This window comes from Phoca vitulina, unplaced genomic scaffold (genome assembly GCF_004348235.1).
Source record: "Phoca vitulina isolate PV1807 unplaced genomic scaffold, GSC_HSeal_1.0 scaffold73, whole genome shotgun sequence".
Classification (NCBI taxonomy): domain Eukaryota; kingdom Metazoa; phylum Chordata; class Mammalia; order Carnivora; family Phocidae; genus Phoca; species Phoca vitulina.
In genome coordinates, this window is record NW_022589776.1 from 6,429,722 (window position 1) to 6,446,216 (window position 16,495).

Below are 16,495 nucleotides of genomic sequence, written 5' to 3' on the forward strand. Positions count from 1 at the left end.
GGAGGAAAGTCAGGTTATTAGTATGGAATTTGATGAGCCAAGTGAAGGAAGTATTTTTAAGACGGAAGGAGTGATGAGGTGTAAAGTGTTGTTAATCATGTACTATTTGATTAATTGCTGCTTCCACTAGGTTTTAAACTACATGAGGGCAGAGACCAGTAATTTTGCTTCTTTTATTTTATCTGTCTGGCATGTAGTGGGGTTCAGTAGTTAGAATGAGAAAATGAATACAGTGTTCAGTAAGTATTTGTTCAGTGAGAGGATGTTTTCAAAAATTAAAGCAATAACTCTGCTGGAAGATGTGATATAGCACAAAAATGTTCTTGTTATGTGTTAGTGTCATATATTCATCAAGATTACATGAAATCTGGCAGTATAAACAGAATTTTGTCATCTGGCAGAAAAATGTTTTCTAATTTATTATGAAGTATTCAAGACCTACAACAAGGCATAAAGACTAATAAGATGAAAACCCCTGTGGACCTACCTAGTCAGTACTGTTGAAGCCACTGCGTTTTCTCCCATGTTTGCCCTCTTCCCTCCTCCCACCAAGGTGGCCACTATCCCATATTGATCTATGTCATTCCTGTGCATTGAGCTATATTTCTTTAAGTATATGTATCCCTTAGCAATATGTGCTATTGCAGGTTTTAAATTTTTTATGTAAATGGTACCCTGTTTTTTTAGTCGTCTTTAGTTTGCTTTTTATGTTCAGCATTGCTAACCAGCACCGATGATAATATGAGCACTCTAGTGCATTAATAACTGAGTTGTGAAGCATGAATATCTGAGTTTATTAAAGACCGCCAGTTTTCTGAAATGTTTGTGCAGGTATTGTTTATCATGTCAAAACTCTTGCTATTGACAAAAGATTAAGCCATGATGTCAGTCTAGTGTATTAGTTTTATTTATTAGCATAAATGGTGTTTCCCTAATTATGTAGTTATTAGCTTCACTAAAGAATGAATTCTTTTGTTAAATCAAAATTTAACCTCAGATATTATGAAAAGAGAGTGGTTATCCCTGAATCTAATAAATTTATCTTGATGTTTTTGCCCATTATGTCAACGTTCAAGTCTCTCTCTATAACTTTATGTAAAACTTTTTAAAAAGTGTATATATACTTTATGAAATTTTAAAAGCGCTTTAGTTCACGAAAAGTATTAATCAAAACTATTACCTGTATATATCCATATGTACCTTTATTTCAGGTGCTAATTCAAGTTTTCTAAAATGAAATCTATGAAATTTGAACTTTGAAGAATACAGATTCTGAATCCAGCCATGTGGTTTAGTGATTTAGTGTAGGTTGGTGATTACACCACCCAGGTCTCACTCAATTTTCTGTAACAGAGGCAATTTCTGAGTCACCTGGAACTTACTAAAATATATATCTCTCATTAATTCAGTTCCCTAAGTAGACCCTGTAATTCCTACCAGTTTGCGGAATTCTGTATTCCCAAGTCTTTTGTGTTAAGTAGAATTTAACCAAACTGGTTCTACCTAAACTTGTTCTTAACTTGTAGGAAGAAAGGGGCACCTTGCGAAGTGCAGCCGTTTTCTCAGGGTCAGGTCGCTTACCTACAATGTCTGTCACACAGTGCACCTCAGAGTTGCTCAGGGGGAAAAGGAAAAATTCCAAGCCTTTTATTTCACTGTAGAAACCATCTCCCTTATCCTGGAAGTGGCACAAAAATTTTTTATGGTATAGCGACTGTCAGTCATCAATAGAATACTGGCTAAATAAAGTCACTTCTTTAAGAGCAGATCTGAATCAAACAAATGCTAAGTCTGGTTTTTCTCCAACCCCGTCACACACTTTGAGGTTACCTCGGATTGAAAGAAGAAAAAAGAACAGATTTTGGTACTTCGTTTCTTAGGTTTTTTTTTGTTTTATGGTCAGAAGAATGGAAATCATGCTTACCAATGAAAAGAATTTAACGTTACAGGGAAGTTCATCAGTGATATAAAAAAGTATTTAGTAGGAATATAACTACATAGAAAAAAGGTTTGCTCCAGTTTTATTTTTAAAGGTTCCCTGTCTGTGTGATGTACACCACCTGTCCATTATTATTACCGTTCAGAACCCTAGGAGCCATTCTTTTCCCTTCTCTCTCCATCCTATTTCCCCTGTTCTCCAATTGATTTTACTTCCTGAATAACTTTTCTCTCCTTCCCCATGTCTGTCAACTCTGAACAACATTTATTAAGAGTACCGTGTTTTTATAAGGCTGCAGCTCACTAGCTCTAGAAATGTGAGCACTCCTTAAGTCTGTGCACGATTGTTCGGCCTGAGACAGGTCTCAGCACACCCAGTCGTCTCGGTACCGATGGATCCCTCTCCATCTGAACGCTTTGGCCTGACGTTCCCATAGCTGGTGCTACAGAAATCCTGAGAATCTTCACGTCCCCACTGACCCAAGCAGCAGGGCCAAATTGGGACGCTTCTGTGGATGGTGATCCCTCTCACACAAAACCTGGCTTTTCATTGTTCCTCCCTCCTTTCAGTAGGCAGGCATCTCTTAGTGATACAGTTGCCAAAATGGTCATGAGAGTGACCACAAAGAAGGAAAAGGGTTAGCAGTTTTATCATTTATATTCAACCACTGTTAATGTGTCCTTACAATTCTTATTTCCATGGACCTGCTTATCTCTTTTTTTTTCCCTTTGTTTAAACCAGTTTTGGGCACAAATTGCCATGTATTTTGCTGCCTCTTACTTTTTTCTTTTTTAATCAGTGTCTTAACATTCACAGCTCTGAATGGGTGCTCAAAAATTTTTAATTACTTAATTTCACTTATTTTAAAATTTATTTTAAAGCCCTTTGAATCCCAAGAGAATTTGTAGTGGCAAAACATAAAAGCAGGGAGCCAGAAGACTTGTAGTTTTTTCAGCTTTGCCATTTATAGATTGTGCCATTAATGGAATCTATTTCATATCTTGGCCTTTTTAAAAAATTACCGAATCTATGAAGTAAAGGATTTTGGACTACTGGGTCTTTAAAATACCTTCGAGGTCTTCCAGAAATGCCGGGAAGTAGGATTATTTTTATTAGTGACTTCAGAGTAAGAGCTGCAGTTAAGGGTAGTTCTCAATCAGTAATAAATAGAATTTTGATCAAAACTGCAGGAGTCTGAAGGAGGTGCTAGGGTTGAGTGGTGGTCACGAGGCAAGCTCTTATAGATTGGGGGGTATTATCCTCTCACTAGAACATAAATTCTACAGGGGCAGAAACCGTTGTCTGCTTTGTGCACTGATGTATCTCTAGTGCCTAGAATAATACCCGTTCAGTATTTGAGTTTGCTAAGTGGCCATTCCAAAGCTTTAGACTATATAGCCTACAGGCACGTCATCTCCCATCGTTTATCATGTTTGGAATCATTTCTGCAAAAGTCTGTTACTAGTCCAAGAATTTGACTGTATCTTAGCATTCTTTCTTTGGAAACAGGGGTTTTGGTTTTTTTCCCCACCCACAATTAAGAACATTTTCAGGTTTTTTCCCTAGTATGAATTATTTAATGCTTAGTGAGGGCAGATTAAGGATTCTGTACATTGATTAATTTCTAGTGTGAATTTTCTGGTACTTAGTTGAAGCTCAGCTCTTGTTAAGGTTTTTCCGTATTTCTTATACATACAGATTCTCTTGGTGTGATTTCTCTTTTGATCTTGAAGGTTTTTTCTTTTAGAAACCCCTTACACATTTATAGGGCTTCCCTCCAGTGTGAGTTCTTTCATATGGAGGAAGCAGTGACTGTGTTCTGAAGGTGTATTACATTCATGGGTTTTTTGGGTTTTGTCTATTATGAATTCTCTCATGTTCTATAAAGCTTATATTTCTTCTGATGACATTGCCATGTTTATTACATCAGTGGGGTCTCTCTTCAGAATGAGTGTTCTGTTACTCAACACAGGATGTGTTATGACAGAGTTTGCTTGCAATCAGATTTTCTTTCTAATCTCAATTCTCCAGTGCTTTTGAGAATTCTTAAAGGGTGAACTGTGCTTGAAATCTGTACTGTACTCATTACACTGGGTAACTTTTGCCTCTTACGAGGTTCTCAAGTGTTCCTAAGTGTCTGGCTCTGACTGAAGGCCCCTGACACGTATTACGTTCAAAGAAGAAAGTTTCACACCTTATTTTAAGTTTTAGTAGGTCAGGTCATTAAGTCATTTAGATTATATCAATAAGCAGACATTATATACAAAGGACAGATAAGGCCCTCCTGTGTAATTGGGACACACTAGAGATTGAGGAAGAATGCTGGTGAAATGAGGAAGAGCACATAATAGGTAATTCTGACTCTTACTAAAACATTTCTGAAAAACTTAAAAATGAGATATTTTTGACAATATGTTGAAGACCTTTCTGTAACATTTTTGTGTATGCAGAGACTAGAATCTTGGCAACTTCCAAAGTTCCAAAATCAGGAATACCATAATTCTATGTTTGTTTTAATGAAAATTATCATTTGCATTAGAATTAAAATGTAAACAATTCATGAATATGGTGAGAGGTTTGAAGAAAGCAAAGAAGACATGAAAGACTTGGAATTTTCTGTTAGAAGCAAGGTGCAAACTGTTTTTTATGTTATATTATTGCTGCTCATCACCATGAACTTCCTATGTAGCAAGGTTAGGCTTAGAATAAAACCAGAGAAGTAAAGAGGAACGTTGTTGGTTAGAGAGTAGGTGTCTCTCGGCAGAAGACAGCCCCTGCATCTATCTCTGCTCTCATTCTGGGGGCAGCTTCAATGTGTCGGGAGGAGGGTGCGGGGGAACAGGGGATGTGAGTACATTAGAAAAGAGAAGTGATATTTTTGATTTAACATAACACATTGAAGTTTTATAGTTTCAGAACTTCATTCTGTTGATTAAAAATACAGGAATCATAATGAGCACATCATCTGTGGCTGAGACTTCTTTCTAAATAGCCATATAGGCTGAATGCTAATGGACATACCATATCCCTTTAAAGCTTAGCATTTTTTGAGCATAAGAGTACCTTAGCAATAATTATCTTCTTCTGTGTGTCAACTATACTTCAATTAAAAAAAAAAATTGTCTTTTTGTGAGCACTACCCCTCCCCCCCCACCCCCCTGCAGTCTTTAGATTCCATCACTTTATCTTTTCTTCTCTCAGTCTCTGTCTACATGCTGGTCTATATTGGCCTTTTCTCTTCTTCTATCTTTAGGTATCCCTACAACATCACCCTTAGAGCAGTCCTTTTAAGAGTGTTGGAACCTACAAGATGAAATTTAGAGCAAGAATTTGACTTTACAGAACAAACCTACAAGAGACATAAGAGAAGCCGTGGCTCCTGTGAAATTCAGTAATTCTTTCATAGGGTAGGTGGTCATCAGTTGTGGTGTTTGCTCCCCACGTGCTTCCAAAATAAACTCAGTGGAAAATCGGGCTCGACAGTTTCATGGCTCAGAATGAGCCCATGAATATTCTTTCAGATATACTTTCAATGACCATTTAAAAATTGCCTTTATATCTGTGAATTGCTGTTAGATTTCTTTTTACTGCCTGATTTTAAAATTGTAAATCCATTTGAACAAGATTTAAGAGGTATCAAGGCTGTTGTAGTTTAGCCTTTGCTAAAATAGAGGCTTACTTACATAGTGTACTTAAATCCATCCTATTCTTAAATCAGACTCTTAAAAAAACACCCTTTGATCACGAAGCTTACTTTTTGGTGTTCATGGGAGATGTTTTAGTATAGAATAACCCTTGACTAGGCTGATATGCTGTCAAATGCAAGATACCACTGGTGGGGGGCACCTGGGTGGCTCAGTTGGTTAAGCAACTGCCTTGGGCTCTGGTCATGATCCCAGGGTCCTGGGATCGAGCCCCACATCGGGTTCCTTGCTTAGCGGGAAGTCTGCTTCTCCCTCTCTCTCTGCCTGCTGCTCCCCCTGCTTATCCTGTCTATCTCTCTGTCAAATAAATAAATAAAATCTTTAAAAAAAAAAAAAGGTACCATTGGTGGGAGAATTTATTTCTCAGATCGTTTATAGTGTTTCCTGGAGGAAGATCCTGGAGTCTGAGACAAAAAGAGACAGAGACAAGGGGAAAAGCAATTTTTTTTTTTTCCTCATGGAGAAGTTCAGTGGCTGTGGAGAGGTGGAGGTGGGGCAGGGCAAAATTCCTCTTAAGGCTAGCTAATATAAATGCATGTCAGAGTATAAGAAGAAACTAGTGCGTGAGTTCCTGGAGTCCCAATGCAATTTCAGCTCCATAATTCATTAAATGGATTTTTATTGTTGTTGTTTAACTTTTTATTTTGAGGTAATTACAGATTCACTGGAACTTGCAAAAAATAGTACAGGGATAATTATAGATTCATAGGAAGTTGCAAAAATATTGCGGAGAGGTCCCACTTACCCTTCACCCAGTTTCCCCTAGAAGCTACATCTACATAAGTATGGTACAGTAGCCAAACCAGGGAAGGACATTTGTACAACACGTATCTGTATAGTTGTGTAACATTTTTTTCTATGTGTAGTTTTGTCTAACCATCACCTCAGTCAAGATACAGAACTATTGCAATACCACAGAGATCTCTCCCCCTTGTGTTAGCCCTCTGTAGTCAACCAGTCCCACTCCTACCCACTCCCCACCATCCTTAACTCCTAGAACCACTAATCTGCTCTCCATCATTATAGTTTATTGTTGTATTAGATGGGCTAGTAATATGGCATGGTCTCAAAGGGGAAATGTTTTCTGAAGCAGAAGCTACTGTCTTAAGAGGTTTTAAAGAACCTGCTTGTGTCTTCACATTTTCCAGTTACAAATTTCTTTAAAATGGAGGGCTCCAGTGGAATTTTCATCCATTTGCTCCCAACTAATGTGACCATAGATTCATTCATCCCCACCTCCTTTCTGTCAGCTTCCAAGAGAGTTTTGTTAAAGGGACAAAGCATTTTTTCATTAAGTTAATGATGTTGAAATGTTCTAAGAATTGGATGAATTTTTTATTCAAATTTTTATCCATTTTTATCATTTTTTTATTTGAGGAGTCAGAAAAGCATTTGGAAGTTTTTAGTGTAAAAAAAATAAAGCCGTAATTCACTGATACTTTTTTCTGGGTTCTTCGTTTATCCTAATTTATAATAATGATGAAGATAGGTTCAAAGGAGTTGATATGTATAAAGCACTTAGACTAGTGCCTGGCACACAGTAATCTGTGTTAGTGTTAACTCTTACTTTTACTGCTACTGTTAAGACAACGGTTCTCAGGCTGAGAAGGCCTTTTTAAGCATAAAACCAGAAGATTAAATCACACAAAGAGGAAAGTAAAAGTATCGGCTACTTTGAACAAGAAAAACCAGGCCCCCATATGCACATAAAGAAGATTGGGAAGGTGTGTTTTCATAGATTTTCTCTCCGTGGTGGGTTTATAGTTGATTCATGGCCCCACCCTCCCTATTCTCTCCTTTTAACAAACATAATTACTCTTACAGTTGGGGAAATTAAAGCAATGATATATGGAAAGGGAATAAATACACCCAGATTCAGTAAGACTTTTAGGAAAGTGACACTCGGTAGTAGTAGTATAAATGACCCTGTATTTCAGGAGGGCAATTTGACAGGTATCAAAGCCTTGAAAAGGTTCATCCTCTTGACCTAGTGATTTTACTTCTAAGACTGTATTTTTAGGAGATGATCAGAAATGTCAGAAAAGGTGCAAGGATATTCATTAGAGTGTAGCCTTCTAACAGGAAAGTGAAATTCACTTTATGTGTAAAGTTCATTATTGAGTTTGAACTCCATCAAATGGCTACATTGAGTAGTTTGATAAGTATAATATCAGTTTGGCACAGACACTTTGATCATGGCATTAGTATAAATTTGGAAATAATATTAATTGGTTAAAAACGATTTCAATATTTATAGATTTAATCCTAGGAATTTGTCCTAAAATATGCCATCTTTATATAGTTATATTAATATATATTAATAGTATTTATATTTTTAGAACAAAAATATTTTCTAGCAGTTGGATGTTTTTAATATAGTTATGTCATTTTTACATTCATGTAATGTCTATCACTATTTTCTTTTTTCTTTTTTTTTTTTTTCCTATCACTATTTTCTGTCTATACAGGGAGGTAATGTGAAACGAACACGTAGGCTCAGTCACTGTGGCATTGCTTCTGTTGTTTTATACTTTCCTTCAGTAATTTCAAATCTGAAGGTTGTAATCTAGCTTTTGGTTTTAAAAAAGTTAGTAATTGATATCTTCAGAGCATTTAGTGCTTATCCACCGTGTTGAAGCAGTAATTGCTGTTTCCTCCCTCGGTATTCTCCATCTCAATTACTCAGGCCAGAAGAGGGAATCTGAGTACCTCTGGATACCTCATTCTTAGCTTACACTGTGTGGATCCAGTTTTTGACCAAGTCCTGCCTGCCTCCAAAATACCGTGAATCTACCACTTTTTTCGGTATTCACTGACATCACCCCAGTCAAGGGAACAGTACCTGTGTTTTTGGAGTATTGTATCATCATAATAACTGTTTCCTCCTTTTTCCCCTTAGTCTGTTTCTTTTTGTTTATATTTTTAAATTTTATGGAAGATAGGAATACATCCCATTAAAGAAGTCACGTATTTCTACCAGCCCTGCCCTTGAGCCCCACGCCCATCCAGTGTCTTAGCTATTCCTCTTTGGAGGAATTTAAGTCCAGTTTTCAAATAATGCATCTAAATGCCTATTGTTTATAATTTTAAAAATTTTAGATATGATTTATTGACTCTGTACTGTAGAAGATGATTTTACTCTTATATTCTCTTCCCCTGACATTTACACGATTCACTTCGCCTCTTTTTCGCATGTAGTTATGTCGTAATTTTAACATGAATAAGTAATCATGGCTCAACCATGCTTTACAATCGAGCCATGATTACTTACTTAAATTTTGTTTTCCTTGAGCTAATAACTTACTTAAAGTTTCTCTGTACTGGTCACTAATGTTTCTGCTAGTGGTAAATATAGTGAATGCCTTATCAGTGTGTGTGTTCAAACTCTTAGATATTGCTTCATCTTTGAGAGGCACCCCTCTTGGAATTTCTGTCCTCTTGCTAGTTAATATCTGAACTATTGTTCTTAAGCTCTTCTCACAGTTGTGTCCCAGGATGTCCCTTTACTGTTAATCTGGGTATTCATAGTATTTTCTTTCTATGTTGGTTACTCAGTTTCCTGGATCACATGTCTTCCTTTTTCTTAGTTTGCTAGTTTGTTTTGAGGAACCACATATTCTGCTGGCTCTCTGAGAATAGGTGCATAGAGGACAAATTCTCTGAGACTTTCATGTCTGAAAATCTCTGCAATATATTTTCATACTTAATTCATATATTTGTTGGACACAGAATTCTAGGATTTTGAAGACATTATTTCAGTTGTCTTTGACTTTCAGTGTGTTACTCTTGAGGTATCGATGCCTTTGATCCCTTTTTTCTGCCTGAGATCTGTTTTTGTTTTTGAATCTTACAGATTTTTTTTTTTTTTTTAAGATTTTATTTATTTGACAGAGAGAGTCACAGTGAGAGAGGGAACACAAGCAGGGGGAGTGGGAGAGGGAGAAGCAGGCTTCCCATGGAGCAGGGAGCCCGATGTAGGGCTCGATCCCAGGACCTTGGGATATCAGACCTGAGCCAAAGGCAGACGCTTAACGACTGAGCCACCCAGGCGCCCCTGAATCTTACAGGTTTATAATCTCTTAGTCTCTAATGCTCTAAACTTTCTGATGCTGGGCCTTGGTTTTGAGGGGTTTTTTTAATTTACTCCATTATAAAAGGCACGAGGCAGGTCTTTTCTTGTCCTTAAAGTTCTAAGGGCATTTAAAAAATTTTTTTTGGTAAGTTATTTTTCTCAGTACTCCCTTAAAATTCTTGTTATTATGCAGACATTAAGTCTAATGGACTCCAATTAACATAATATTTTGACTCCTATTTTGAGTTTATTTTTTAAAAGATTTTATCACCTTTATCTCACAACTCTTATGTTGGTTTTTTAAATCTCTCTTACTGTGTTTTCCTTTCCAAAAGCTCTGTTTTGTTCTCTAAACATATCCTCCTGTTTTTGCTTAATGGGAGCAATATCCTCATCTATCTGAGAGTAATAATTGTATGAGTTTTTCTTTTCTCAGTTGTTTGTTTGTTTGCTTCTTACCCTAACTCAATTTCCTCAGATAGATTCTGTCTCTTTCTGGTGGTGGTTATTGCATTACAGCAGGGTTCTTAACCTGTTTTGAACCTTGGACCCCTTTGGCACCTGAACAAAGCCTATGGAGCTGAGCCCCTTTAAAATCATAGGAAATCAATTCTGTTAAAATACACTTCTCAACATATTTTTGTAACTGTCACATAGCAATATATATGTGCTTCTTTATTAACACATTAAGATCCAGAGATGATGAGCTCATAATTTCAAACTAGTGATGAGTATAATGATGTTTTTGGGCTATCTGTACCAACTGTAATGTGATATGAAAATTTTTTATCAGTGACAAAGTCACATGTATTGCTAACTCTTCTGTAATCTGTACTCTACATTTATAATTAAAAGGAATGTCGTATCAGAGGTTAGTATAAAATAAAAATTTAAATTTTTGACATCCAAGTTTATTAAGCCCTTTGAATTCTATTGACAGACCTTGCGGGGTATCAAGAACTCTTTTATTAGAAGTTTCATCACATATCTGGGGTGGTTGGCTGTCAGCTCAAAGAGTGAGGTATTGGAAAGCTAATCGGAAGCTCTGAGTAACTGAATGGGGCTTGACAACTACTAGGCTTTACTATACATTGTAGAAAGCTCGACTTTCATTATCTGTGGGTCCTTCCTCTTGGGATTCAAATCTCTTCAAAAAAGAATCCACCAATCTCCTTGTAGAATGTAAGTCTAGTTATCTATATTCTCAGAGACAAGTAATTTTCCCTCTTATATTCTGCTAGTAGAATTTGTTTTTGTGATTTAACTAAATGGTTATAGTATTAGATATGTTCGTGTTAAGTAAAATGGCTCTAGGAAAGGACACAATTGTCTTTTATGTTTTAAAACCCTTACTATAACAAGAAGACTGGGCTATTTCATCAAATTTATTTTTACTCATTTTTTTCAGGAGCTTTCAAGTTGTGGATGGAATAAAAAAGAAAAATATAGTTCTGCACCAAATGCCGTTGCCTTCACAAGAAGATTTAATCATGTGAGTTGCTTATAAAATCTTGATAATTTAGTTTCTGAAATTCAGTTCCTTAATGTATTTTCATTAAGAAGTAGTTTAACTTTTCACATCAATGTTGGAATATTTTAAGCCACTATCTCTTCAAACGTTGTCTCTCTGCATGATCTCTATTTTTTTCCTTCTGTAATTTCTTTTGGAAATTTGTTGGGGCTTGATACTCTTTTCTACTTGTATGTTAACCTTTCATATTTTATATCTATTTCCTTATGCTCCATTCTGCATGGTTTCTTCAGATCTATATTTCAGTTCACTAATTCTCTTATAGATGGGTCACATCTGTTTCAAATCTGTGTGCTTTTACACTAGTGTCATTTTTAATATTTCTTAAATCATTTTCAACATTTTATTTTATAATTTCTGTGTTATTATCCGAAGACCTTGGAGTTCTAATTCTGTGTTATGTCTGCTGATCCTTACACAAAATGGTTTGTTTTCTTAAGCATTTTATAATTTTAGATTGAGAGCTCATATTCATTTAAGCTTTATGTGTGCTTTATCTGTGGGACTTCTGCTGCTGCCTGGATTGAGGGTATATCTCTTCTGAAATGCTTTTGTTTGCTTTTGCTGGTACCAAGGGCTATAATGACTTAGTTCAGTTTTTCATAAGTTTTGGTTAGGAACATCCATACTTTGCTATAGTGAAAATTTAAACTCGAAATCCACTTAAGGGCTCGTTACAAATTCTTATGAAAAACTTATTTTTCTCCATCTCCTGTATTTGTCTTCCCCTGCCAGTAAGTGAATTGTTTTAGCCTCCATTTTCACCAAGATTATAGCACTTTGACAATCCCTTAGATAGACATAGTGGTGGTAGAAGAGAGATGGGCGACTTGTATATATCTTGGGAGGAGTATTAAATCCTGAGCCCCTACATCACTGAGAGAAAATCCTCCATGGGCAGCTGCAGTGCCCTTTCTTTTAACCACTGCTTTGCCTTTGTTTCCTCCTCCTTTTTTTTTTTTTCCGCCTGCCTCTAGGGGAAATCCTTTCTTTCAAGTTAGCCACATGTTTTTTTAAAAAAGAGTTTGTTGTCTTTAACCCAACATTTCTAGGTTTTTATATAAACAGTTTCTCAGGTTATTTGGTTCACTGTATTCCCCAAAATGAAGTAGATGAAAGTTTTTTAAAAATAAGATTAAACCATTAAAATAGGGATATAGGGCAAGCATGTCTTTCGCTGAATTTTATATTCAAGTTATATAGTTATATATTCAAAATTTTTCTGAGTTGGTCAGAATTTTTCATCACAGTAAAATTTTTTTACCATACAAAAACATTGTTATAATATTCACAAATTTGACTTTAGATTTTAAGCATATTATTCTTAAATAAGCCAATAAGTTGTCAGAGTCAGATATGCCACATTGTACCAAAAGCTTTTATCCTTATTCCAGCATATTATTCTTAAATAAGCCAAAAAGTTGTCAGAGTCAAACATGCCACATTGTACCAAAAGCTTTTATCCTTATTCCAGATTACAATTGATCCTATAATCTTACTGAGTTACTCCATTACTCTATTGATTTCTGCTAGTAGGGTCATAGGAGATTTGAAATAGCAGATTATAAAAGAAGTTAGAGTCTATTACAAGAAACCTATCTGCACCATTATTATTTTTTTTTTAAGATTTTATTTATTTGAGAGAGCAGGTACGAGCGTTGGGCGGGGGGGGGACAGAGGGAGAGGGAGAAGCAGACCGCTCGCTGATCAGGGAGCCCTATGCGGGCTTGATGTGCGGCTCGATCCCAGGACCCTGGGACCATGACCTGAGCCAAAGGCAGATGATTGACTGACTGAACCACCCAGGCGCCCCTTGAAATGCTTTTATAAAGAGACATTTTCCCTCATCTGGTATTTGCTTGCCCAGAGGTTCATTTCCTATAAGCAAGGAAGGATGAATGTTTGATCCTTCTCTTTATTTAATAATTTTGAAGATAATGAATTGGTGTTCCTCTAATAGTGACCAAGTAGTTTTTTATTTTTTAATACCATTATGAACTCATAAATTTAGCTGCATATGATGTATTTCAACCCATTGTGGTTATTATCTTTATTGAGACGAATATTGTTCCATCTTTGGCCAGTGGAAGTCTATGCAAGTTGGCATTCATGTCCTTTGTCACAACCCTAGTAGTCTTGAATAGTTCCCTTGCCACCTGGTATACAAAGATGTTTCGGGTTCATTTGGTCCATTACCTGTCCCCCACCTGGAATCAACATTTCTTTAATAAGTCCTGGTTTCTTATGGGGGGAAGTGGACCTGAATGCTAGGAATGCTCATTGCTATCAGAATGACAATTTCTTTGCCTTGTTCAGCAGAGATAGCTAGGATATCTGTGTGTTATGCACATACACGTACAACTATTTAAAGATAAAGCATCTCATGAGTTCATATTGATACTTCTAATTCGAATTCAGGACCAGAGTTTTACTTCCAACTCTTCTGTATTACATCCATATGTTCTTTCTTCCACACCCAGAATTCTGGTTTTCAAGGGACATAGGACATGATACAATACCCTGTCATATACTCATTTGCTTTATCCTACATAACAAAAAACAGACTCAGAATAATAATACTAATACCAATAATGTTATAAACAGATGTTTTGCAGATGTTCTCTTTTTTATAATTGCACTATATATTGTCTGAGCATATCGGCATTATATAATGTACTCTCTTTCTAACCCTCATTAAAGTACCATCCTTATGTTGGTGTTTCTCTAGGCATTTTGGTTGCCTGAAGCTCGTTCTCTGTTACAGTACTCAGGAAGGGCTCATTAAAACAGTAATGCCTGAATTCTTGAATGCTGACAAATTTTCCTCTCCTCTGTATAAGATTTTCCTTCCTTGATATTATATTAATCCATTTTTTTTCCTGACAGTGTTGCTGTTGAAAAGTCTGATGATAATTACATTTTATTTTCCTTAAAAATTACTGTATCTTTTTGTCTCTATGGCCGACAGATTTTTTTTCCCAGTAATTTTATTGAAGTGTATCTTAGTGTCGGTCATTCTGGATCAGTATTCTCAGGTGTGGTTGGCTTTAGCTAGGACTGTCAACTGGGGAGCACCTACACTTAGCCTTTCCAGCATGGTGGTTGGACTTCTTACGTGGTAGTTCAGGAATCTCAGACAGAATGTTCCAGCAATCAAGGCAGGGGCTGCGTGCTCTTTTATGACCTTGTCCTGGAAGTTAGCATCAATTTCGTTCATCTTCTGTTTATCAAAGCAGTAACAAACCTGTCCAGATGACTTTCAATGAAAAGAATGACAAGAACTTTGGGGCCATGTTTTAAAATCTTGATGGTATTTGTCTTAAAATTTGTCTCACATTAAATTTAATAAAGTCAGCGATTATGCAGTTTAGATTGAGTTCATGGGTAATATTGGCTATGATTGTTGATCAAATATCTAAAGTATAGCTTTTGATATATTTTAGAAGTAAACTTTATCAGAATCAGGGATAATAATTGCCATTAGTAGCCCAGATATAGTAACAGATAGGAAGATGGTTTTGTAAAATATATACATTTTATATTTACATATATATCTTTGTAAAATATATACAAAATATGTACATTTTGGCATTTTATTGATGAAATGTTTCTCACTAAAACAGGGAGACGAAATGTGAGGCAGGGCGCTATTTTTTGCACTGTCATTTCTTAACTAATACACTGTTTTTAGATTTAGAAGTTTAAGCCAACTGATAGTGCTTTGATTTTCTTTTCATAGTAAATGAATTAAAAATATGTTACATTATATCATATGGTAAGCAAACTACTTTCATCAGAGTAGATAGAGCATTTTAGTAGTGTGATAGATCTAGTCTGCCTTCTGATGAATGATTTTTAATGTTTTGAAAGAAATTGTGAATATGGTTTATGAATTAGAGAATGCATTACATGATTTTTAAAATACAATCTTAGTTTAATTTTAGAATAACTTACATATTTCTTTATGATATTTCATTTTATTCATACCAAGAAACACTTGGGATTCTTCACACTTACAATTATGCTTAGTGTAAATAAATGGCAATGTGAGATTACACAGCCACAGGAAAAGCATGCTATAAGTAGCATATTTTATAATGTCTGCTCTTAAAGCATATCTAATCTGCCACGGTGTTTCAGAATACAGCAAAATCACACGTATTGGTATAGTGTTCTTGTTGTATCACTCTGGTTTTATTGCATTCTTCTGTTAGCTCTTTTCCTTCAAAACTTCTGTTTGCTTTTACAAATCAAAAATCAGGGCGCCTGGGTGGCTCAGTTGGTTGAGCGACTGCCTTTGGCTCAGGTCATGATCCTGGAGTCCCTGGATCGAGTCCCGCATCGGGCTCCCTGCTCGGCAGGGAGCCTGCTTCTCCCTATGACCCTCACCCCTCTCATGTGCTCTCTCTCTCTCTCATTCTCTCTGTCTCAAATAAATAAATAAAATCTTAAAAAAAAAAAAAAAAAAAAAAAACAAATCAAAAATCATAGTGATGTTTTTGTGTATGTACACACATACATATCTATATCTGTCTCTGTGCATATACATATCGTACATATATGAAGTTTATGCAACATCCAAAGATTGGGTATATATCCAATTGGGGGGTGTGCTGGGAAAGAGAAAGTATGGTTTATTAACCAGCTATAGGTAGTTCATCAAGTAGTTCCTGTCATTAATTGGATCCTAGTGAGTGAAGAATCTTGCCATTCAACTATTTATCGTTTTTATTTGCAGGTAAGCTTTTGGGTTGTTAGAGAAATTCTTCATGCTCAGACATTAAAAATCAGAGCAGAAGTTTTGAGCCACTATATTAAAACTGCTAAGGTAAGAAAACTTTTGTTTTTATTTTTTGAGAGTCCCAACCATTCAGCACTGTTTGTGAGTCAATGTTTGCCTGTGACACCTTATTTACTATTTATTGACCCTGGAAAATAAGGCCTATTGATTAGTATGTCAATTTTTTCAATTGGGTGCCTGTTTTCTTTGCCTTTTCTTTATTCCTCCTATCTTCCTCCCTTTTATATCTTTCCTCCCTCTCTCAGAGTAGCTGGATTATATTATTTATTTGACTGGATAAGTAGGCAGAGATCAGATTATGGTGAAGTATGACAGTTACAAAATATTGGACTCTTGTGCACGTAATTGGGAAAGCCTTACAGGATTAAGTAGAAAAATACATACCAGTTATTTGCTTTTGAAATATATCAGATTATGGTGAAGTATGACAGTTACAAAATATTGGACT

General features: G+C 35.9%; 1 protein-coding gene across 2 annotated transcripts in view; it reads left to right on the forward strand.

The window, feature by feature from the left end:
- Positions 1-16,495, forward strand: part of RALGPS2 (Ral GEF with PH domain and SH3 binding motif 2) — a 152,832-nt gene that overhangs the window by 49,470 nt on the left and 86,867 nt on the right. For both annotated transcript variants that reach the window (XM_032393481.1, XM_032393482.1), the window contains exons 5-6: positions 11,124-11,207; positions 15,985-16,074. In XM_032393481.1, coding sequence (XP_032249372.1) covers positions 11,124-11,207; positions 15,985-16,074 — 174 coding nt within the window. The remainder of the gene's footprint in view (positions 1-11,123; positions 11,208-15,984; positions 16,075-16,495) is intronic.